The sequence below is a fragment of the Anabas testudineus genome, chromosome 5, assembly GCF_900324465.2.
Source record: "Anabas testudineus chromosome 5, fAnaTes1.2, whole genome shotgun sequence".
Taxonomy (NCBI): Eukaryota; Metazoa; Chordata; class Actinopteri; order Anabantiformes; family Anabantidae; genus Anabas; species Anabas testudineus.
In genome coordinates this window covers 26,451,183-26,473,423 of record NC_046614.1, presented here as the reverse complement: position 1 = coordinate 26,473,423, position 22,241 = coordinate 26,451,183, and the positions used below count along the sequence as shown (strand labels likewise).

At 43.9% G+C, this 22,241-nt stretch overlaps 3 protein-coding genes across 11 annotated transcripts; 1 reads left to right on the top strand and 2 right to left on the bottom strand.

Moving 5' to 3' along the window:
- Positions 1-27: 27 nt before the first annotated feature.
- Positions 28-11,635, bottom strand: tsen2 (TSEN2 tRNA splicing endonuclease subunit). Of its 5 annotated transcripts, none has more exons than XM_033325963.1 (14): positions 11,549-11,635; positions 11,122-11,287; positions 10,345-10,516; positions 6,249-6,315; positions 6,119-6,158; positions 5,786-6,031; positions 5,267-5,441; positions 4,458-4,532; positions 4,217-4,267; positions 3,900-4,044; positions 3,111-3,147; positions 484-595; positions 317-406; positions 28-244 (listed from the first exon to the last, which is right to left on the bottom strand). In XM_033325963.1, exons 3-14 carry the CDS (start codon positions 10,513-10,515, stop codon positions 185-187), a joined length of 1,269 nt encoding a protein of 422 aa, XP_033181854.1. In that variant the 5' UTR covers position 10,516; positions 11,122-11,287; positions 11,549-11,635; the 3' UTR covers positions 28-184. The 5 variants fall into 5 exon arrangements, with proteins under 5 accessions (XP_033181854.1, XP_026205590.1, XP_026205589.1 ...); XM_026349805.2 differs by lacking the exons at positions 11,122-11,287; positions 11,549-11,635 and adding exons at positions 10,630-10,694; positions 10,775-10,853; XM_026349804.2 differs by lacking the exons at positions 11,122-11,287; positions 11,549-11,635 and adding an exon at positions 10,630-10,866.
- LOC113155240 (MKRN2 opposite strand protein) lies at positions 11,289-18,083 on the bottom strand. Of its 5 annotated transcripts, none has more exons than XM_026349857.2 (8): positions 17,951-18,083; positions 15,690-15,999; positions 15,186-15,232; positions 14,848-15,016; positions 13,284-14,766; positions 13,153-13,202; positions 12,071-12,239; positions 11,289-12,004 (listed from the first exon to the last, which is right to left on the bottom strand). In XM_026349857.2, exons 5-8 carry the CDS (start codon positions 13,496-13,498, stop codon positions 11,722-11,724), a joined length of 717 nt encoding a protein of 238 aa, XP_026205642.1. In that variant the 5' UTR covers positions 13,499-14,766; positions 14,848-15,016; positions 15,186-15,232; positions 15,690-15,999; positions 17,951-18,083; the 3' UTR covers positions 11,289-11,721. The 5 variants fall into 5 exon arrangements, with proteins under 5 accessions (XP_026205642.1, XP_026205641.1, XP_033181856.1 ...); XM_026349856.2 differs by having other exon boundaries at positions 11,289-12,239; positions 13,284-13,422; positions 14,617-14,766; XM_033325965.1 differs by having other exon boundaries at positions 11,289-12,239; positions 13,284-13,422; positions 14,617-15,016.
- mkrn2 (makorin, ring finger protein, 2) lies at positions 17,370-21,897 on the top strand. The gene is made up of 10 exons (XM_026349809.1): positions 17,370-17,478; positions 17,958-18,086; positions 18,152-18,282; positions 18,731-18,856; positions 18,975-19,150; positions 19,342-19,407; positions 19,867-20,015; positions 20,866-20,976; positions 21,346-21,490; positions 21,576-21,897. The coding sequence occupies exons 1-10, from the start codon at positions 17,453-17,455 to the stop codon at positions 21,732-21,734; spliced, it is 1,218 nt and encodes a 405-aa protein (XP_026205594.1). The 5' UTR covers positions 17,370-17,452; the 3' UTR covers positions 21,735-21,897.
- The last annotated feature ends 344 nt before the right edge of the window (positions 21,898-22,241 follow it).

Sequence of the window (22,241 nt, the reverse complement as noted above, 5' to 3'; positions counted from 1 at the left end):
TTCATCAGTAAGTCACAACACGTGTTCCTTTGTTTCCTCCTTTTTAATAATTCAAAAACAAACCTTCTGAACCTCTTTATATATAAATATAATTTGATTGTCTCTTCAGGGCATCCATTTTTATCTCCTGATTTCTTCTCTGATGTCATCAGTTTCTTTATCATATCACCACCCTGTGACATCATCAGATATCGTCCTGCTCCGCTCGCTCTCTGGAGGAAACCCATCGGCTAATGATCACTTCCTGGAGAGAAAAATTAATCTTTATTCGTCCAGAAAGAAAATATATGAATATTAAACCGGATTTTTTTCTTACCTGAACCTTTAGTCTGCTCAGGCACTCAGGTGAGTCGAGCTCAGCCTCTGATAGGACAGCTGGATAGATGATGTAACACAACATCAGCTCCTGTAAAACCACCAGAAAAAGTGTTTGTGCAAGAAAAACAATCAGGTCTGAGCAGACTAAAGCTGAACACTCGTTACCTTGGAGACGTTAGCCGTGATCCTGCTGAGAGCCGCCAGTGAACGCCACGAAAAGGGACGCAACGCTGAGCCCCTGAACACATCATCCACTCGCTCAATTACCACCGAATAACTAAGCAAGAGCAGAGGGACAAACTGAGGACGGACGACAAACTGAGAACGGACAGAGTTTGTAGTAGTAGTTATAGGATCACCTGCAGCTAGAAGCAAGATGTTAGATCACACCGTAACTCTAGATGGCCTTTCTGTTACGTCTAGTGCAACAGTAAAAGACCGTGGTGTGATTCTAGATTCCAGTCTTTCATTTGAAGCTCATGTAGATAATGTCACCAGGACAGCTTTCTTTCCCCTCAGAAATATTGCCAAGATAAGGAATATTTTGTCACTAAATGACGCAGAAAAATTAGTCCATGCTTTCATCACCTCTAGGTTGGACTACTGTAATGCCTTACTGTCTGGCTGTTCAACCAGGTGCATAAACAAGCTTCAGTTAGTTCAGAATGCAGCAACGAGAGTCCTCACTAGAACCAGAAGATATGAGCACATCACCCCTATCTTATCTACACTTCACTGGCTCCCTGTGAAATTTTGCATTGATTTTAAAATACTACTTCTGACATTTAAAGCATTAAAAGGTCTTGCGCCGCAGTATCTAAGTGAACTGCTAGTGTCTTATGATCCACCACGCCTACTTCGATCAAAGGATGCTGGCTGCCTGTCAGTACCTCGTATCATAAAAACTACAGCTGGGGGCAGAGCCTTTTCTTACAAAGCCCCAAAGTTATGGAATAGCCTTCCAAATAGCGTTCGGGACTCAGACACAGTCTCAGTGTTTAAGTCTAGGCTGAAAACCTATTTATTTAGTCAAGTATTTTTGTAAATAGATTTGGGAAGGACTCATGGACGTAGAGCATTATGGTGAACTGGTATGTTTAGATGCTGTCTTCCCAACTCTCACTGATCACTCAGGTTTGTTGATGGTGAAGTGATTGGTTGCTCTACATCCCAGGGAGCCCTCATCTCTGTGTTTCCTTCTGGCCCACCCTTTTACTTAGGCTGTCATAGTTAGTCCTGCCGGAGTCCCTGCTGCACTATTCTACATATACATTCACCTCAAACTTTATCTGACTGTGAATACAAGTAACTGCCATCTCTCTCTTTCTCTACCTCTCTATTTCCCTCTTCCTGTCTCTCTGTCGAGCTACACGTCATTCCACCCTCTGCCCTCTGGACCTGTCTGACTCATCCTGATGCCCAACTTCTGGCTGGAGATCTCGTCGCCTGGATCCACCGTCTGCCCAATGGGATGCGTTTGGAGACTGGAGTTGGTCACGCACTACTATGAAGTCGGTCTTGGCCTCAGCGGACGTCAGAAGCCGTTTCTAGGAGGTCTCGACTCAACGCTCGATAGTCCAAGAATAGAACAAGTCTGCCTGCAATTAACTAACTGGACTCCACATTAACTTAAAGACATTAACTATTATACTGGACTGCCTGCTGCCTACACAGCATGTAATCACCCATATGAGGATGGGTTCCCTGTTGAGTCTGGTTCCTCTCAAGGTTTCTTCCTGTTGCCTTCTCAGGGAGTTTTTCCTTGCCACCGTCGCCCTCTGCTTGTGTAAAGCTGGTTTGTGAATTGTAAAAAGTGCTCTACAAATAAAATTGAATTGAACTGAAATTGAAACGGAGGACAGACGACAAACTGAGGACAGACAAACAGAGGACAGAAAGAACTGAGGACAGACAAAAAGAGGACAAACAACAAACTGAGTACAGACAACAAACTGAGGACAGACAAACGGAGGACAGAAGACAAACTGAGGACAGACAACAAACTGAGGACAGACAACAAACTGAGGACAGACAAACGGAGGACAGACGACAGAGAACAGACAAACTGAGGACAGAAGACAAACTGAGGACAAATGACAAACGGAGGACAGATAAACTCAGGACAGACAACAAAATCAGGACAGACAATGAACTGAGACAAAATTAGGACAGATGACAAACGGAGGACAGACAAACTCAGGACAGACAAAAAGAGGACAGACAACAAACTGAGGACAGAAGACAAACTGAGGACAGACTACAAACTGAGGAAAGACAAACGGAGGACAGACGACAAACAGAGAACAGACAAAATGAGGACAGACAAAGAACTGAGACAAAATGAAGACAGTTGACAAACTGAGGACAGACAAAGAACTGAGACAAACTGAGGAAAGAAGACAAACTGAGGAAAGAAGACAAACTGAGGACAAATGACAAACGATAAACAGAGGACAGACAAACTCAGGACAGACAAAGAACTGAAACAAAATGAGGACAGATGACAAATGGAGGACAGACAAACTGAGGAAAGGCAAACGGAGGACAGAGGACAAATGGAGGACAGACAAACTGAGGAAAGGCAAACGGAGGACAGAGGACAAATGGAGGACAGACAAACTGATAACAGAAAACAAACTCAGGACAGACAACAAACTGAGGACAGACAACGAACAGGACAGACAAACAGAGGACAGACAAAGAACTGAGGACAGACAAAATGAGGACAGACAACAAACTGAGGACAGAAGACAAACTCAGGACAGATAACAAACTGAGGACTTGTGTGTTACCTGGCGTGGTAGAAAGGAGGTCCTTTCCTGTACAACACTGAAACCAGAAAAGTGAATCATCAGATTCAGTTCGAGTCTGTGTGCATTTAAAAATATGTCGGTGAAGATTCTCTGGAACTTGAATCCTGGTCACTGGACACGTTTCGCTACTCATCAAGTAGCTTCTTCAGTCTGAAGCAGACTACTTGATGAATACCAAAACATCCTTAACTGGAAGTCCAGTTAAGGATGTCCACTGACAAATACACACTTAGAAATACACACTTTAAATACTAAATATGTATTTCTAAGTTTTAGGTGCACATTTTAGGTGTGTATTTGTAAGTGTGTATTTTAAGTGTGTATTTTAGGTGTGTATTTGTAAGTGCGTATTTTAAGTGTGTATTTTAGGTGTGTATTTGTAATTGTGTATTTTAAGTGTGTATTTGTAAGTGTGTATTTTAAGTGTGTATTTGTAAGTGCGTATTTTAGGTGTGTATTTGTAAGTGCGTATTTTAGGTGTGTATTTGTAAGTGCGTATTTTAGGTGTGTATTTCCAAATGCGTATTTTAAGTGTGTATTTCAGGTGTGTATTTGTAAGTGCGTATTTTAGGTGTGTATTTTAAGTGTGTATTTTAAGTGTGTATTTTAGGTGTGTATTTGTAAGTGCGTATTTTAAGTGTGTATTTTAGGTGTGCATTTTTAAGTGTGTATTTTAAGTGTGTATTTCAGGTGTGCATTTGTAAGTGCGTATTTTCAGTGTGTATTTTAGGTGTGCATTTGTAAGTGTGTATTTTAAGCGTGTCTTACTGAGGTCGGCTCCGTACTTGGCCGCCCCCCCTCCTTTAGGGACCCAGCCCCTACTGCGGAAGTGGTGATAGGCTGCATACGAGCTGATGAAGTCAGGACGCAGGGAGCGGAACTTCCTCCACAGCTCCATGATTGACAGGGGCTCCTGACCAATCAGAGCACAGGACAACAATGAGGTAATTTAATCAGAAGGCACAGATTTGATCGGTTCTGATCTAACGTAGATCTACACAGTGTCATTGTCCCGGGTGTCCTGGGACAGAGCTCCCTCCTCAGGTTTATGTTGGACTTTTTCTGAGTCGACATGTGATAGTTACCTGGTGCAGGAAGACAGACAGGCAGCCCAGACAGTAGACCAGGAAGAAGGCCTGCAGAGAGAGAGAGAGAGAGACAGTGAAGGGGCCACATACAGGCACAGGTGAGATCAACAAGTGAGACACTGTGGCTGCAGAACTCTGAGCTGTGGTAACAAAGCTCCAGGTTTAAGTGGACGAGCGGATGTTCTGCTGCTCAGGTCGAGTCCTGGTGTCCCTTGCTGACAGAGTGTTGGCGTGTTACCTCCTCCAGGTTGAGCTGCAGGTACTCTGACAGAGAGAATGGGGTCCGCCTGACCTCCCTGAACCCCCCACCAACCTGCAGACACATAACAAAAACTCAGCAGCTGTTGAAGGTTCAAGGGATTCACTAATGTTTGAAACTAAATATGAGCCCAGCAGCTTTTCTTCTTTTAGCTGAGCTAAATGCTCCCTCAATTCAAAAAGTTATTTTCCAGCAACATAGTGACGTCAGCTGGTTTATCTGAAAATCGAGGATTTTTCAAATAAAGCTCACAGCAAGTTTTTGTTCACTTTACTTTAGATTCCCAAAACCTCAGTGTGTCTATTAATTACAAGGCAACAGGAACAGCTGACTCTTAAACTTAAATCATAATTCATAAAGTAACTTAACAAAGTCACGTTAAATTAATTAAAGTAACTTAAAAAAGTCACGTTAAATTCATTAAAGTAACTTTATGAAGTCATTTTAAATTAATTAAAGTAACTTAACAAAGTTACGTTAAATTCACTTAACAAAGTGACGTTAAATTAATTGAATTCACTTAACAAAGTCACGTTATATTCATAAAGTAACTTAACAAAGTCACGTTAAATTCATAAAGCAACTTAGCAACGTCACTTTAAATTCATTAAGTCAGTTAAATTCATTAAAGTAACTTAACTAATCACGTTAAATTCATAAAGTATCTTAACAAAGTCACGTTCAATTTATTATATTCACTTACCGAAGTCAAGTTAAATTCATTAAATTAACTTATCATAGTCATGTGAAATTCATTAAATTCACTTAACAGATAACAGCTAACTCACCTCACAGAGGTCAGAGACCACCAGGACAAACCCAGGACCTGGAACTAAACGCTTAGGATCAGGATCACAGTCAGAGCCAGGCTCAGACACAGGCTCAGGATCAGGGCTGGAGTCCAAGTCTTTGTCTGAGCTCGGATCAGAGTTGGTGTCAGGCTCCAGTTCTTGTTTGTCAAGGCTGAGATGTTTAAACAAACAAAGATTTTTTAATCAGATTTTCGCATATTTCCCCCACAGCACACAAACATGTTTTTAGCTCCAACTGGACACATGGAACCAAAACTCTGGACAGAAACTCTTCAATTGAACAGAAAGACTCTATTTGGAGGAACTGACCCTTTAAACCTGGATTAGTTCATACTGAACGTCAGTGTCAGAACCTTCTGAAAATCATCTTGGATTACAAGGACCCCTCAATATATACATTACAAAAACATATGTCACCAGAAAAACTGAAATATTTTTAGTTTATAAACAAAAGTTTCTTAAGTGGAGTCTGTTGAGTGAGGTGAACCAAACTACCTGCAGCTTCTCTTGGGCTCTGGGCTGACCTCTGACCCCGATCTCAGCCTCTTTGTGGGGGGTCTGACCCCTCTCTCTGGTTGTCTTCCCTCTCCTTCCTCTCCCTCCCTCCCCCCTGCCACCTCCCTCCTCACATCCTCCATCTCTACTGGCTGGGAGAGTTGGAGCAGCATTTGACTGACAGTTTCCTCATCCAATCCCTGAGCAGAGAGAGCAGTCCCTGCCCACCTGAGCAGTTCCTCATACCTGGGGCAGGACAGGATGTGACATAATCATGTGACTGCACAGGATGTAATATCATTGTATGAAAATACAGGCTGTGATGTCACTCACCTGGACTGTGAAACGACAGGTAGAAAAAAACCTTCGTGTTCTGTAACAAAAACCAGACCAACTGACTTCAACAAAACCCCTGATTGGATCAGACTCATGATGATGTCACTGTGTGTCGGTGTAAACTTACGCTCCCATTGATCAGAGAGGCTGTGATCCGGTCTGGCTCTGGACAGCACGCCTTTTCCAAAATAACCCTGAAACACAATAAACCTGAGACACAAAACTCCCCCCAAAAAAACATTTACCTGCCACCTGTTTTTAGTTTTAGGTGTCAATGACTTGTTGCTATGACAACAGGTACACATTAATTTTAAAGTACCTTCAAACTGCACAATCAAGTCATGCATCTGTAAGCAACCTCAGGGCATGATGGGAAACACCTGGCTCACACCTGATCTAAGATCTGATTGGTTCAGGTGTTGGATCAACAAAACTTTTACTTTGAAATGTTTTGATTTCATTACTTAGAGTTTTCACTGTGATCACTTGTTTTTTTAACGAATAAATGTTGTGATTTATCAGAAAAAACTGAAAACATTCAGGTTTTAGTTCAAATCACACACACATGTATAAGTGTGCAACACCTGCATGTTTCAGCCCTGACAGATCAATATTGCTACAATTTGCTACAACCTCAGCTGTTCAGCTGCTTGCACTTACGGAGACCTGGATTACTCCACAAATCACGGCCACCCCAGCCGCACTCTCCACCGGCTTTGCTTTTTCTCACACTCCTCGCCCATCACGCCGGGGGGGCGGGACTGGTCTCCTAGTAACCGATACCTGGAAGTTCTTCACTATGGCACCCTTTAGTAATCTGTCTTCTTTAGAATATCATGCCGTTAGGATTACAGCACCGATCACAGCCCACATCATTGTGATTTACCGACCGCCGGACCAGCTGGGGGACTTTTGTGACGAGCTGGATATGCTATTGTCTCAATTCCCTGAAGATGGCACTCCTCTCATCGTCTTAGGTCATCTCAACATCCACCTTGACAAACCACAGGCATCTGACGTGCTCGCTCTTCTGAACACGTTTGACCTTAGACTAGTCTCCACTCCTCCAACTCACAAAGCTGGCAACAACTTGAACCTTGTTCTGATCCGAAATTGCACTGTAGATGACATCTCTGTCACTCCTCTGCATTTGTCGGATCACTTCTTCATTCAGCTCACAGTCTTCATCTCTAGACCGTCTCATTCTTCCACTGCATTGGAAACATTCCGCCGCAACCTCAGATCTCTCAACCCGGATCAGTTGTCTTTCCTGGTTTCTGCAGCGCTGCCCTCATCGCAGGTTTTATCCACCTACGACACCGACGCAGCCAGGGACAGGCTCTGCGATACTCTTTCGTTCTGCCTGGATAGTCTGTGCCTGACATCTACTAGACCTCCTTCAGCTTCCAACTCGTGGCTCACTGACCAGATCCGTGAACAACGCACAGTGCTCAGGAGTGCTGAGAGGAAGTGGCGCAAATCCAAGTCTCAACCTGCTCTAACTGAGTGTCAGGATTTGCTTCAATCTTTCTCTTACAGTGTCACCAGGGCAAAGACTGAATATTACCAGGACAAGCTCAGCAACACCACAGACACCAGAAAGCTGTTCTCAACTTTCAAATCTCTACTCTATCCACCCCCACCTCCACCACCCACCTGTCTCACAGCTGACGACTTTGCCTCCTTTTTTACCAACAAGGTGGCAGCCATCAGCTCCCAGTTCACTCCTCCTGACAATGACATTCTGCTTACTAAACCTGACGATGCATCTCACTTCACTTTTTCAACACTGTCAGAGGACAATGTATCCACCCTCCTCCTCTCCAATCGCCCGACCACCTGCTCTCTGGATCCGATCACCTCTAGTCTTCTTCAAGCTATTGCACCAACACTAATACCAGCCATTACACAGATCATCAACACCTCTGTCACAACAGGCACCTTTCCCACCTCGTTTAAGCAGGCCCAGATTACTCCACTGTTGAAGAAGCCTTCTCTGGATCCCTCCCTTGTGGAGAACTACAGACCGGTCTCTCTTCTTTCATTCCTGGCCAAGACTCTGGAACGTGCAGCCTTCAATCAACTCTCTGACTTTCTTTCCCGGAACAACCTCCTTGATGTCAATCAGTCTGGCTTCAAGAGTGGTCACTCCACAGAGACGGCACTTCTGACTGTTGTGGAATCCCTACGGGTGGCAAAAGCTGCAGGTAAATCTTCTGTCCTTATTCTATTAGATCTATCTGCAGCCTTTGACACTGTGAACCATCAGATTCTCATGACTGCACTCTCAGACCTGGGCATCTCTGGATCAGCTCTCAACCTTTAAGGTATCCTGGCAGGGGCGTGTCTCTGACTCTCATAACCTCTCCACCGGTGTACCGCAGGGCTCAGTCCTTGGTCCTCTTCTTTTTTCAATCTATACTTCTTCTCTAGGCTCTATCATCCATTCTCATGGCTTTTCTTATCACTGCTATGCAGATGACACACAGCTCTTCCTGTCTTTTCCGCCGGATGACTCAACTGTCTCATCTCGCATCTCTGCCTGTCTCTCTGACATCTCTGCCTGGATGAGAAAAAGACACCTTCAACTCAACATACGCAAAACTGAACTTCTAGTCTTCCCTGTCAGACCTTCAACTCAACACAACATCAGCATTAACATTGGATCTGCGGTGATTGTCCCTACTAAGTCAGCCAGAAACCTGAGGGTCATCATTGATGACCAGCTGACCTTCACAGATCACATCGCCACAGTCGCTAGGTCGTGTAGATATGCCCTCCACAATATCAGAAAGATCAGACCCTATCTGACGGAGTATACAACCCAACTCATTGTACAGGCGTTGATCTTATCTCGCCTGGATTACTGCAATGCACTACTGATGGGTTTACCGGCATCCACGACCAAACCCCTCCAAATGATCCTAAATGCGGCAGTACGCCTCATTTTTAATCAACCAAAAAGGTCTCATGTCACACCACTCTTCAGATCTTTGCACTGGCTTCCTGTGGCTGCAAGGATCAGGTTCAAAGCTCTGTCTCTTGCCTACAGAGTGGTTAACTCCACAGCTCCATCTTATCTCAATTCAATCGTTCAGGTCTACATCCCTTCCCGTCCACTGCGCTCAACCAGGGAACGTCGTCTGGTGGTACCAGCACCACACAGTCGACACCAAGGAAAACTGTTCAGCTCAGTGATCCCACGATGGTGGAATGAGCTGCAGATCTCTGCACGCTCAGCCACCTCACTTGCAATCTTTAAAAAACTGCTGAAAACAGAACTCTTCCGCATCTTCCTTTGCACTTAAAAAAAAAAAAAAAATTCTACCCTTTCTTTCTAACATCTCTTGAAACAGTAACACTTTTTCGATAGCACTTTGCTTTGATGTTGTTTTGTTTGACTTAGATTTTGTTTGCTTGCCTTGTTCCTCACTTGTAAGTCGCTTTGGATAAAAGCGTCTGCTAAATGACTAAATGTAAAATGTAAAAATGTAAATATTATTAATGCCTTGTGTTTCTTTTCTTTTTACCGATTTAAGTTTTACATTTATAGTTTAATCAGTAAAATGACAGGATGCGTTTCTTATAATTGAAGCTCATTACATGTGAAATATTTGGTATAATAGAGAATTTAAACCACAAACAAACCAAACAGTCATAAAATAACATAATTTAACCTACATCACAGGATGTGAGTATATGACTTGCTGCTGAGACGGCAGCTTTAGCAGAGTAGTACTGAGTTAGACTAGTCCTAACCCTAACCCACGAATCATGTTGGTTCCGGTCTGGAGCCCACGTCGAACCTCTGCTGTGGAATTTTAAATGTTTCTAAACTAGACTCATCGTTTTAAAAAGAGCTTTAATGCGTTCTGGCTCCACTGGTCCTTCAACAGTCACAATCCTTCAATCCTGTCAGACCTTAAGGAAACCGAACCATTAGTCCCGATCCAGTTAACTCTGAATAAACCTGACTTTATCGGGACTTGTTGCTATGACAACAGCTCCAGGATAAACTTTAAACCAGCCTCAAAATCCAGCTTCATGTCACATCATCGACATGCATATCTGGAGGACTGATACTCAGTGATGTGGATTAACTCAGACCTGGTTTTAGAGAATGTGGATCAATTCAAACCTTAAATGGTAGAACTGAACCTAGTTTTCGGTGATGTGGAATAACTCAGAAGAACCGGTTTTAAATAAGGGGGATCGTTTCTCACCTGGTTGTAGATCTTCTCGATGTGGTCCGGATCACAGACCAGCACGTGCTGGTTGATGAGGTCCGCCCGGAGGTCGATCTTCTCCCCGGGGCTGCGACTGATCGGCAACGGGGCCTCGTACTCCTCCCGAACCCGAGTGCGTCGGCGGGGAGGCCGAAACTCCGCCTGCATGCTGATGGGAGTGAATGGGACCGGGTCAGACCAGGATCCGAGCTGTGAAGATGTTTCTGCTGCTGAGAAGTGATAGGTGTCGCTAGCTAGCCTGTTAGCTAGTTAGCTTTTTACCTTCGTTTGTAGTTTCTCTGTTAGCTTATTAACCTGTTAACCTGTTAACTTGTAAGTTTTTTAACCTGTTAGCTAGTTAGCTTTTTACCTTCGTTTGTAGTTTCTCTGTTAGCTTATTAACCTGTTAACTTGTAAGTTTTTTAACCTGTTAGCTGACTCGGTTTGAGTTCGTATTCACAGTTTCTGCTTATACACATTTAGCCAATTCATTCCAGTCGGAATTGTTTTTCTGTCGCACGCTGCCGTGTCACAGAATTCGTGTCCGGGTGGAACTATCGATTTCTTTTGTCCGTTCAACCAGTTCCTGTTTTTGTGTTCCAGGTATAATCCTGTTAAAAACATTTAATTACTCTTTTAACTCTTAAAATCTTCAAATATAAGGAATGACGTAAAATTCTTCGATATTGTCCTCTCGTGTCATCGTCTCGATTTTTATTACTGTAATGTGAGCTGGTTTAAGTGGAGAACATGATTTATTTATAGTATATTTACATGTGCTGTCAGTAGTCACACGCAGTCATCATGTTCTGGGAGCATACTGGAACAGAATGCAGGCTTCAGTATTTTGGTGGCAGCAGCCACAGTTAGTGGACCTGAGACCTGGACACATAAACTGCGTGTCTGCGGCTCCCCTCAGTAGTTGGTCCTGTGTTCAAAGCTTCACAATGAAATAAAACTTTAATTTACTTGAACATCTCGCAAACATTTTTACACCACTTTATTTATCATAAAGTTGTCACAGATAACTGATAATCATCCACTCAAGAAAAATATACAAGTACACACAGTACTTCACATGTACATGTACATATATTGTTTATATGCCAGATGTTGCTCCATGGTTCTGTCTGTGTGATGATGTCACTTTTAAATACTTTATTGATCCGCTTGGGGACACTGTTGATGGAAAATATTTTACCTGAGTTTAAAATGATTCCAAGGCGACAGATTCAGGGTGAATCAGGCTGAAGCTTCAGTCTGAGAGTCAGGGTTCCACTCAGAGCAGGATCCAGACCAGCTGTGGACACAGGGTCTAAACTGAGTGAGCACCGGCCTCAACTGCAGATTCTGCTCTTCACTACTGTGTCTCTGTTAATGACCTGAGTCCAGTGAGTCTTTGTGAAACTGGACTCTGGATAGATCAGTGTCCTCCTGTGTGTCCTCCTGTGTGTCCTCCTGCCGGTCCACCAGGTAGAACCGGTGTCTCTGGATGTGCTGGTAGAGCGTGGTGTATTTGGAAACCCTTCTCATCTTCGGCAGGATGAAGGTGTGAGTGAAGGTCTCTCTGCTCAGAGAACTCCGGCCCTCCATGGCCAGGACCCCGTTAATGAAGCCAAGACAGAAACTGAAGCAGTTGTGGTGGTCCTCGTCGAACCTGAGAGACAGATAGGTCACAGAGAGGGAGAAACGAGAGAGAGACAAAAAAGAGAGACAGGTGTACCTGTGCCAGGCAGGGTCCCACATGGGTCCATCAGAGAAGCGGTCCAGGTACTGGTCCCACTGAGCCAGCAGGTGGAACATGTCAGGTCGGACCAGAGGAACACTGACACAGCGCTCCCAGCCAGTGAGGTCTCTGCAGACCCCATTCCGAGTGTAGTTATACACAACTCCTGCACACAGAGAGAACATTATACTGTAAGTAAAGATGTACTAACTGGTGTATTAAACCAATTTAACCAGTAATACCACAGCAATTCAAAGTACTACTTGATTATGTTAAATAAAATCTTAGTTTCTCCATGAAGTTACTGAGTAAAGAAAGAAAGTCGAGGGTGTAGCTGTGGATGTGAGACAGTATCAACAGTGGAATCACCGAAGTTTAGCTTCTGTGAGAAGGACGTGCAGCTGATATTTAAGAATTTGATAACTGAAGTGTTCTGCTGGATAAATATGGAACTATGAGGTCTTTAAGATAAGATGGAGCCTGATTATTAAGTGATTTATAAGTGAGGAGAAGAATTTTAAATTCAATTCTGGATTTTACAGGGAGCCAATGGAGAGAAGCTAACGTAGGAGAAATATGATCTCTCTTACTAATTCCAGTCAGAACTCTGGCTGCAGCATTTTGGATTAACTGGAGGCTCTTTAATGAGTTATTGGGACATCCCATTAATAAGGAATTTCAATAGTCCAGTCTGGAAGTAACAAATGCATGGACTAGTTTTTCAGCATCACAGGATGTTCCTAATTTTACAGATATTCCTCTAATGTTGACGTCAAAATAAAACTTCTTTGAGCAGTCTAGTCAGGATGGGGTCTGAGAGACATGTAAAGGTTTAGATCAATTATTTACTGAAATTAATTCAGAATGATCTACGGGGAATAAGTAGTCTAAGTACGAGTGTACATCGAGTCCGTCCATCGACCTCTGCAGGAACCTCTGACCCAGCTAGCACCGTGATCTAGCTGGAAAACACTTCAGAACAGAGTTCGGAGTTGAAGACCCTACTAGAATATGTTCACTTTAAGGAGACACACAAATGTGTGGTTCTAGTGGATTACCGTTGTATCAGGTATAGGTACCTTTGGTGCTGGAGATGCCAGTGTGTAGATCGGACATCCCATCAACATCCCTGAGGAACAAATACACTGGTGAGACTGGGGTTATTGTGGACTATAGTGGTCAGACTGAGTTCACCTGTTTCTGTACTTACTTGTCCTTGCTGTCGTGTGCAGGTGCAACCAACAGGCAGCAGGAGGTCTTGTGTGCGCTGGTGAGGGGGGAGGGGAGGCTGACCGGCGCCTCCTGCAGCCTGCTCCCCCTCAGCTCCTCACCACAGCTGGGACACTGCTCTGGCAACGAGAAGCAGAAGATCACCTTCTGACAGTGACTGAAACGGATCACGGCAGGTTCCAGAGGCTGCTCCATCTGCTCATCACGTCCTCTCTTCCTTTTGGCTCCTCCAGTCGTCCTTTTACTCCTTCACTTTTCTTGGTGCTCCGGTTTTCTCCTTCGATCCTCCTCTCTGACTCAACACACCTAGTCTCCAGGTAACAACCTATCAGATGACACCACTCTCCTGTTCCAGCCTCTCTGGTTGCTAGTAGTGTCAGAAAGACAGTCATGTCACCTGGCTCACCTGTTGCAGTATCATTCTGAACAGGTGACCTCTGGACTGTTTTGGTGCGTTGTTATGGGAACCAGTGTTTCCATGAGAGTTTCATTATTAATAAAAACCAAATATGAACTGAAACTAATTATAGTTAGTTTAAAATTGGTGGAAAGTAACTAAGTACATTTACTCAAGTACTGTACTCAACTAAGTACAGTTTTGAGGTACCTGTCCTTAACATGAATATTTTAATTTGATATTTATCATAGTTTTTACTTCACAATAGATTCTCAACTTCTACTGAACTGCAGGTAATCCAGTAATATATTTATTATTCTGCATGAGTAACTTCACTTTGATACATGTATTGTATTGCTAGTAATGTTGCACTATTACTCACAGTATATGTCAGTATTTTTATATTGTGGTAATTGTACTTTTACTCTGAATGTAGGTCACTCCTTTTTCCATCTCACCTATCCAACTGTGACCCAACCTGTCGGCTCAGGTGTTTCTGATAACACAGCAACAAGACGCTCACCTGCAGCTGCACTGTAACATCAAACAACTTAAGTCCACGAAGCAGTTTTACCGACTTTTTATTTTCAGGCTGTTGGTTTACCGCTTGTATAGAAACCTGAGCAGCCTGCCCCCTTTGATTTACCCGCAGAGTAAAATCATTTAATGATGACATGAGTTTCGATAAAATAATCTGTTTGAAAAGCAGTTTACCAGAAATAATATGAATGAAAAATAAACACTGTCAATTTTAACATCTGTACAGTCTGCAGTGACAAGCACAGTGGGTAGTTCACAGTGCTTGGGGGACCTGACTGTTTCCTAAAAGACCAAGCTCTGGGTAGTTCCTGGACCCTGGGATTCGGAGGTGCTGTAGTAACCATGCAGACAGATGTGCTGGTGCACTGACAGATACCTGGAGGCCACCTCCATCCTGGGCAGGACATACTGAGAGGTGAAACACTCTCTGCTGATTGGCTCGCTGCCCTCTGATCTCATCACATGGTTGATGAAGCTCAGAGCGAAACCATAACAACAAGACCCAAACTCCCGCTCCTCCTGAAACCTATGGTGGGAAAAGAGCCGTCACAGCGTCATGGTGACCCGGTGTTCAAACAACAGTCAGAGAGGTTTCACCTGGTCCCACCTGTCTGCTGTCCAGGTGTTCAGATGACTAAACTTCCTCAGATGTTTGTCCCACACTGTCCTGAAACAGAGGCTGTCATTGCCAGGGGCGACCAAAGGGATGATGATGCTCTGCTCCCACCCCACTAGCTGACACTGAATCCCCGACTCTGTGTAACTGAACACGGAACCTGCACCAACAAACAATAAGGTTATCAGAGAAATAATACATTCTCTATATAAAAATTTATTTGTATAAACATTCAATTAAATGGAAGTCATATTTATGTAAAAATATTGTAATACAATAAGTTAGAAATAAAACAATAAACTGGGTGTGAACGGGTGTAACCTTCTAACCTTCAGAGTTGGAGATGCCGACATGAAGCTCAGACCTGTTCAGTTCACTGTGGAGACAAACAGCTGAATCAGTTTGAAAACATCCTGATTCAAATACAGTAGAACACACTGAAATGAACAGGTGTAGAGGCGTCATGGATGTCACACAGGTAAAGTGAACAGAGCTCATGTAAAAACTCCTGTTGGTCTGACGCTACTCTGCCTGAACTTCAGGTGTTGAAGACTCACCTGAACAGGTGTGGAGTCACACACTTAAAATGTGTTTAAGTGGGGACAGTGACGTTTCCCTCCACCTTTACCTACAGTCTTTATTTCACATTTATTTTTGTCTTTTAAATCAGCTGCATTTTTATTCTCAGTTTCTAACTGAGCTTTAAAGGGTTCTTTGAAAAGTCTGGATTTTTTTATTTTCAAAAACACCAAAGAGCACCAGACCAGGTGGGACCACTGTAGTCTGGACAGAAGAGACCTGATAAAAAAAAGAGACTGAACTGACGGCTGTACCTGAATCCGGCTGCTCCGTGCTGGGACGTGATAAGGAAGCTGCAGGCCGCTCGGTGTCCATCTGTGATTGGGGTCCGGATCCGGACCGGAGCTTCCGTCAAGCTTAGCCGCACCACCTGACCGCACACCGGGCACCGCAGCCACGCAGGACCCGCAGGATAAACAAGCGTGTATATGGTCCGGCTGCAGTGTCTGAACCGCAGTAAGTCTCTGAGCTCCATCAGGACTCTGGACAGGTGGACAGGTGTACAACAGGAAGTAGACCGGGTGACAGGGGGAGGCGGAGTCTTTGTGACGTCTGACCTGTACGCTAAAAGGTGAAGTTTTGAAAAGACGCAGATCATCACAAATATTCAAAACATATTCTCAGCTGTGAAACGAACACCCAGAACATTCAATTATATGAAGTTTAATACACTTACATCAAATTTATACTTAGTAGTAAATGTAAATGAGTAAATGTAGGTACCATCAACATGTCTCTTAGACCCCATCTCGACTAGACTCCTCAAGGATGTCTTACCTTTGATCAGCACGTCCATATTAGATCAGATCAATCTATCTTTACAAATAGGCTACGTACCACAGGCTTTTAAGGTTGCTGTAGTTAAACCCCTACTCAAAAAGCCTACTCTGGACTCAGGGGTCTTAGTGAATTATAGACCAATATCCAATCTGCCCTTTATCTCTAAAATTCTTGAAAAGATAGTTTGTACGACCACCTGAGCAGCAATAACTTGTATGAAGATTTCCAGTCAGGATTTAGAGTACATCATAGTACAGAAACAGCACTGGTAAAGGTCACTAATGATCTTCTATTAGCATCAGACAATGGTCTACTCTCTATACTCGTCTTGTTAGATCTTAGTGCTGCATTCGACACTATAGATCACAACATTTTATTACACAGACTGGAACATGTCATTGGGATCAAAGGAACAGCACTAGAGTGGTTTAAATCGTATCTATCAGATAGATTCCAGTTTGTTCATGTTAATGATGAGTCTTCCATGCACAAGTTAATTATGGAGGGTTACAGGGTTCTGTGCTGATTCTTTTCACTCTATATATGTCCCCCTTATGCAATATTATTAGGAAACACTCTATAAGTTTCCATTGTTATGCAGATGACTCTGCTGGAGGTTTCTTCCTCTAAAGGGAGTTTTTCCTCTCCACTCTCTTCTGGTGCTGCTCCGTGAGGTTGTTGGGTTTTCTATATATTTCTGTATACAGTTATGCTCTGTAAGGTGCCTTGAGTTGACTTGTGTTGTGATTTGGTGCTATACAAATAAAATTAAATTGAAACAGAGATTGTACTCTGGCAAAACAAACTGTAAACTACTGGTACCTCGGAGCCCCTAGGAACTTCCTGGAAGTTAAAATGGGTCTTGAGAAGATTTATCTATTCAAAATCTGAACCTACTTATGTATTCATTAAAATTATTTTCATTAAAAATGCCATTATTAATTAAATACTTAAACTATGCACCCTTCCTCAGTTCTTCTGACCTGGTTTGAAAATACAACAGAAGAATTCAATTGTTACACTCAAGTACACACTAATGTATACAAATACAAAATTCCCCAATGAAATGTAGGTGATTCGAAGTATAAAGTAGTATCATAATAACATACGCTGGTAACGTACTCCTGGAACCTAGGAACCTTCGTGCTGTGATTGCAGTTCTCAGTCGGAACTGTTTGAATGGGAACCGTAGTGACAACTCCTAAGCAGTCGTTACAGGAGAAACTCCTTGAGGACGATGAGCACCAAACAGGTGACCTGCAGGTGAGTCTGTGAGTCCCTATCGCTTTGTCGCTCACCTGTCGGTGTGTTACCTGTCTGTGTTTCCGTCTCGGGCTCCGTTTCTGGCCTATATCAAAGCGGACGCGTTAGCCGTGTGCTAATGTTTTTAGCCGTTAGCTGTTAGCCTGTGTCCCGCCATCAATGCAGTTACTAACTAACCAGCTAGCTAACTAGTTTAACCATCTCACTGCCCCACCAACTCTGTCTGAGTCATCGTAGAAATTTGCTCAGCTACTGGTTGTTTAAGAAACGTGTGGTTTAGTGGGGTTTGTTTTTATACCACAGTGAACTCGGTGTCCTTCTGTAGAGGTGACCATATTGAAACCATGGTTAAGGTGCTTCAACAGAGAGCCAATCACAGAGCAGGACGTTTTCTGTTGGCATGGTGATGAATGTGCGTTTGTTGGAAGCTGCTGATGTGACTTTACGTGCATCAGGTGTAACAGGTACGTACGTTTCAGGTACTTCCTCCACGGCGTGTGCAGAGAGGGCAGCCGCTGCCTGTTCTCTCATGACCTGAACAACAGTAAACCCTCAACGATCTGCAAGTTCTACCAGAGAGGAGTGTGTGCCTACGGAGACCGCTGCAGGTAACACCTGACAGGTAACACTCATCTGACACTTACACAGTAGCTTTATCACTTCCTGTGTGCAGGTATGACCACATCAAACCATCCAGTGCAGCAGTGGGAGGAGCCTCAGAGGATCAGCCAGGTGTGGGAGGAGCTCGGGGTGGGGCTTCAGTCCGAGGTGGAGGGAAGAAGACGCTGGTCCTGAGAGACAGAGGTGAGTGATCACGGACTACAGTACATGCTCAGTGTGTTATAAATCACAGGTCCACCACTTGTGGACCAGGTAAACTTCAGGGAGGTATGTGACTTCCTTCTGGGTTCCATAGAGGAAAATGGTTCCACTGTCCCGGGACATGGGTTCTACTGTGAAAACGCAGATTCCAATGTGCTGAAGAAACTTTTACTCCACTGGAAAGTTCCTGAACATCAGTTCCTAGGTATTAGTTCCTTGGACATGTTCTCCTTCTAGGGTTTAGTTTGGAAGGACTGCCTGTTTGTTGTGAGGTAGGGTGGTGTGTGGATTTATGAAGCACCAACACTTCCCTTTGCTGCTCACCTGTTCCACTAGCTTGTTCCACTCGTGATAATTTGCCCACAGATGTAGGTTTGAGTGGTTTTAGTGGTACACTGGTAACCTCTCCTCCTGACCGTCTGTCTCTCAGCTCTCGGTGCTGACAGTGTGTTTGGGAGTCCAGCAGACAGTTTGGGGTCAGAGGTCGCAGCGGCAGCTCCTCAGTCATATGTGGACGCCATCAGGACGGGCCTGGACCCGTCAGCACAAGATCAAGGTTGGATTGATAAAATACTGGCTTCTGATTGGTTCATGGTTTGGGGAGCTGACCAATAAATGTTAAACCATCAACGTCATATTTGTTTGTCTATTATGTTTACTTGTGTTCTCTGTAGCCCCCCCTCTATTGGGTGGGGCCTGTCAGGACCTCCCCCAGCTGTGTCCATATGCCGTCGCTGGACACTGTTACTATGAAGACAGCTGTGTTTATCTCCATGGGGACCTGTGTGAGGTGTGTGGATTGCAGGTGCTTCACCCCCACGACCCCGAGCAGAGGAGAGCGCATGAGAAGGTGTGCATGTGAATTTAATTTAATGAACTGAGGTAAAGTCTGGTAGTCGTCCTAATGGGATTTATTTTTATTTCTGAAATCTGTTTTTATAACAGTGAAAATAGTTTTTATTACAGGGGAAATTCCTTTTTTACGGTGAAAATCTGTAACAGTTTGAGGGAAAAAAGATTGATCAACGTGTGTGTCTGCAGATGTGTCTGCTGGCCTTTGAAGCCGACATGGAGAAAGCGTTTGCAGCCCAGCTCAGCCAGGACAAGGTGGGTTAAGTTGGTCCCTGATCTGGTGGTTGTTGAGGCAGTAACTGTTAAAACAGGCTCAGTTACTGCAGCAACACCTCATTAACATGCTCCACATGTTACACCACAGAGCTTCCTCTTACCCTGGGCTTCCCAGGCTGAACCTGCACAGAGTAATAAATGCAGCATAAAGAGGGGTCAGGACACAGCTACCTCACTTGGATTGTGTGTATATCTACCCTCTGTCAGAAGCTACACAACCATCCATGCATCAGACTGCAGGATAAAATATACCACAGAACGTGACCTTCTTCTGTTACGTGCACAGTTGGTCTGCCTGAACCTGAGTACAGTTCTCATTTACCAGGGTGTATATGTTTGTCTGTTCAAGTCCTGTCTTCTGTGCTGTAGAGAGCTGTAAACCAGATGCTGTTGTCACACCTGTAAAAAAAAAAAAAAAGACCTTCTGTTGTTGTTCAGGTGTGTTCCATCTGTATGGAGGTGGTGGTGCTGAAGGCGAACCCGACTGACCGCAGGTTCGGCATTCTGTCCTCCTGCTGTCACACCTTCTGTCTGGCCTGTATCAGACAGTGGCGCTGCACCAGAAACTTCAGTAACAAGATCATCAAGTAAGAGTCAGAGTTCATAGGAGTCCAGAGTCCTGGGGCCAAATATGACTAAAACTAAAACATGCAGACGCACTTAAAATGTTTTAAGTTTCAATCCGATATTTAGAGCCACACCTACACCTGGTAAATCTAGGAGCACGTGCACTGGCCTCGTTTTCACTGTACAACATGTTCAGGGCCACAGAAACTGGAACAAGCTGTTACAGAACGGTGTTACACACTTGGCATGTGCACAGTAAAGTGTCTGTGAAATGAAAATAAAAGAATGGTTATAAACAGACAAAACCAACTATAAAAATGAAATAAACCAGGTTTGAAGCTCAGCAGCACACGCATTTTAATGAACAAACGGTGTCTTCCCGTAATATAAACCAAATCTATTATAATCACAGAACTCACTAAGCCTTCACCTCACCCTCTGCACTCCTCTTCTTGTTTGTCCACATTCTCGTCTTGTTCTCCACGTGGCAGCCTTTGAAAAAATTTGCTAAGACGTGGTTTAAGTGTGGTTTAAGAATTACTTCTGTACAAATTCTGTGTTTAGGGAAGCAGCTGTTCCAGGTCTTTGTGAGTTTCGTATGTTTTCACTGTTTTCACACATAAACTGTTTCTACCAGTTTATGTGTGAGAAAAGGCTTCTGCAGGTTTTTTGTTTTATTGTCTGGCACCAGGACCAGTTTGTGAGACAGGGTTTATGAGCTCACATTATTGTCTGAAAGTCAGGACAAGGTCGGTGAGGTCTGTGAATATGGGACTGTGTGAGTCTGTGAGTCCACACAGTTGGGCCCGGGGTTCAGGGTCTATGACATCAAAACCCGGTCTGTGAGGTAACAGGGTCTCTCTGTCTCAGATCATGTCCAGAGTGTCGGGTCATCTCAGAGTTCGTCATCCCCTCAGTCTACTGGGTGGAAGACCAGGATGACAAGGACCACCTCATAGAACTCTTCAAATCTGGAGTCAGGTGAGCTGCCTGTCTGTGTGCTAGCAGCCAAGTCCACCTGCAGCGCTCCAACCAATAGAATTGCAGTGGCTTTTCAAAACGGCTTCTTCTCTCAACACTCTCATCTCATTGGTAGCTGTTTTTACCTGCTTCTTTCACTGAGTTACACCAAAAGAAAAGAGTCCACATGTCCTTGACTTAGATTTAGTTTTTGCTTGCCTTGTTCCTCACTTGTAAGTCGCTGTGGATAAAAGCGTCTGACAAATGACTAAATCTAAATCTGGACTCTCAGGACAAACGTCACATTTAATTTTATGTTTTGTGTACTTTGTTCAGGGTGATGAGTATCTGCAGTACACCTAACCTGTACTTTTCTCACTGTGTCTGCAGTAAGAAGGCCTGTAAGTACTTCGACCAGGGTCGAGGTACGTGTCCGTTTGGAGGAAAGTGTTTGTACCTTCACGCCTTCCCCGACGGAACCCGGGCAGAACCCGACCGGCCACGGAAACAGCTGGGCTCTGAGGGGAACGTGCGGGTCAGTATCTACATCTGCCATTATCTCCTGGTCTGGTCCCGGGTTTTGTGCTTTGTAAACTGTTTCTGTTTGTTTCTTTGTCCAGTTCATGAACAGCGTCCGTCTGTGGGATTTCATCGAGGAACGCGAGCAGCGTGCCATCCCGTCCCTCGATGATGACATCTCTGAGCTGAGGGAACTCTTCATGCAGATGTCCGGACCGAGCCACGAGGGGCCGGAGACCCCGTCCGCTGCAGACCAATAGAGACCCTGGTCTCCATGGTAACTGGTGACAGGACGTTTGTGAGGAAGAAATCATGTGATCATTAAATCATGTGATCACTGCAGCTCTGGTGTGTTTCAGTCTGCAAAATACTGACCTTTAATTTATTTTGTAAATAAGTAAATACAGAGTCGTTGTGATGTCAGCTGGTGCTGCTGTGTTAAGTTTTTTTTCTATTCATTATCCGACCACCAAACCAAAAATCAGCCTCAAGTGTGTGTGTGAGACAGAAACATCATCATTGATAAACATCAAGAAGAAGAAAACCAGGAAATAAGAAACAAAAAACAGTTGGTAGATTTCTTTATAGAAACACACAGATGGAGATGTGGCAATCATTTCAATAATTAATTCTAATTATTAAACATTTCTTTCATTGATCTGTTTCCTTTTATAAATCACTTCACTGCATGGTCCATGCCGAAACAGATTTCATAGTTTTCATTTCAGAAACAGGAGACAGTTGTGTTTAGTGGTGCATGTGTCTCA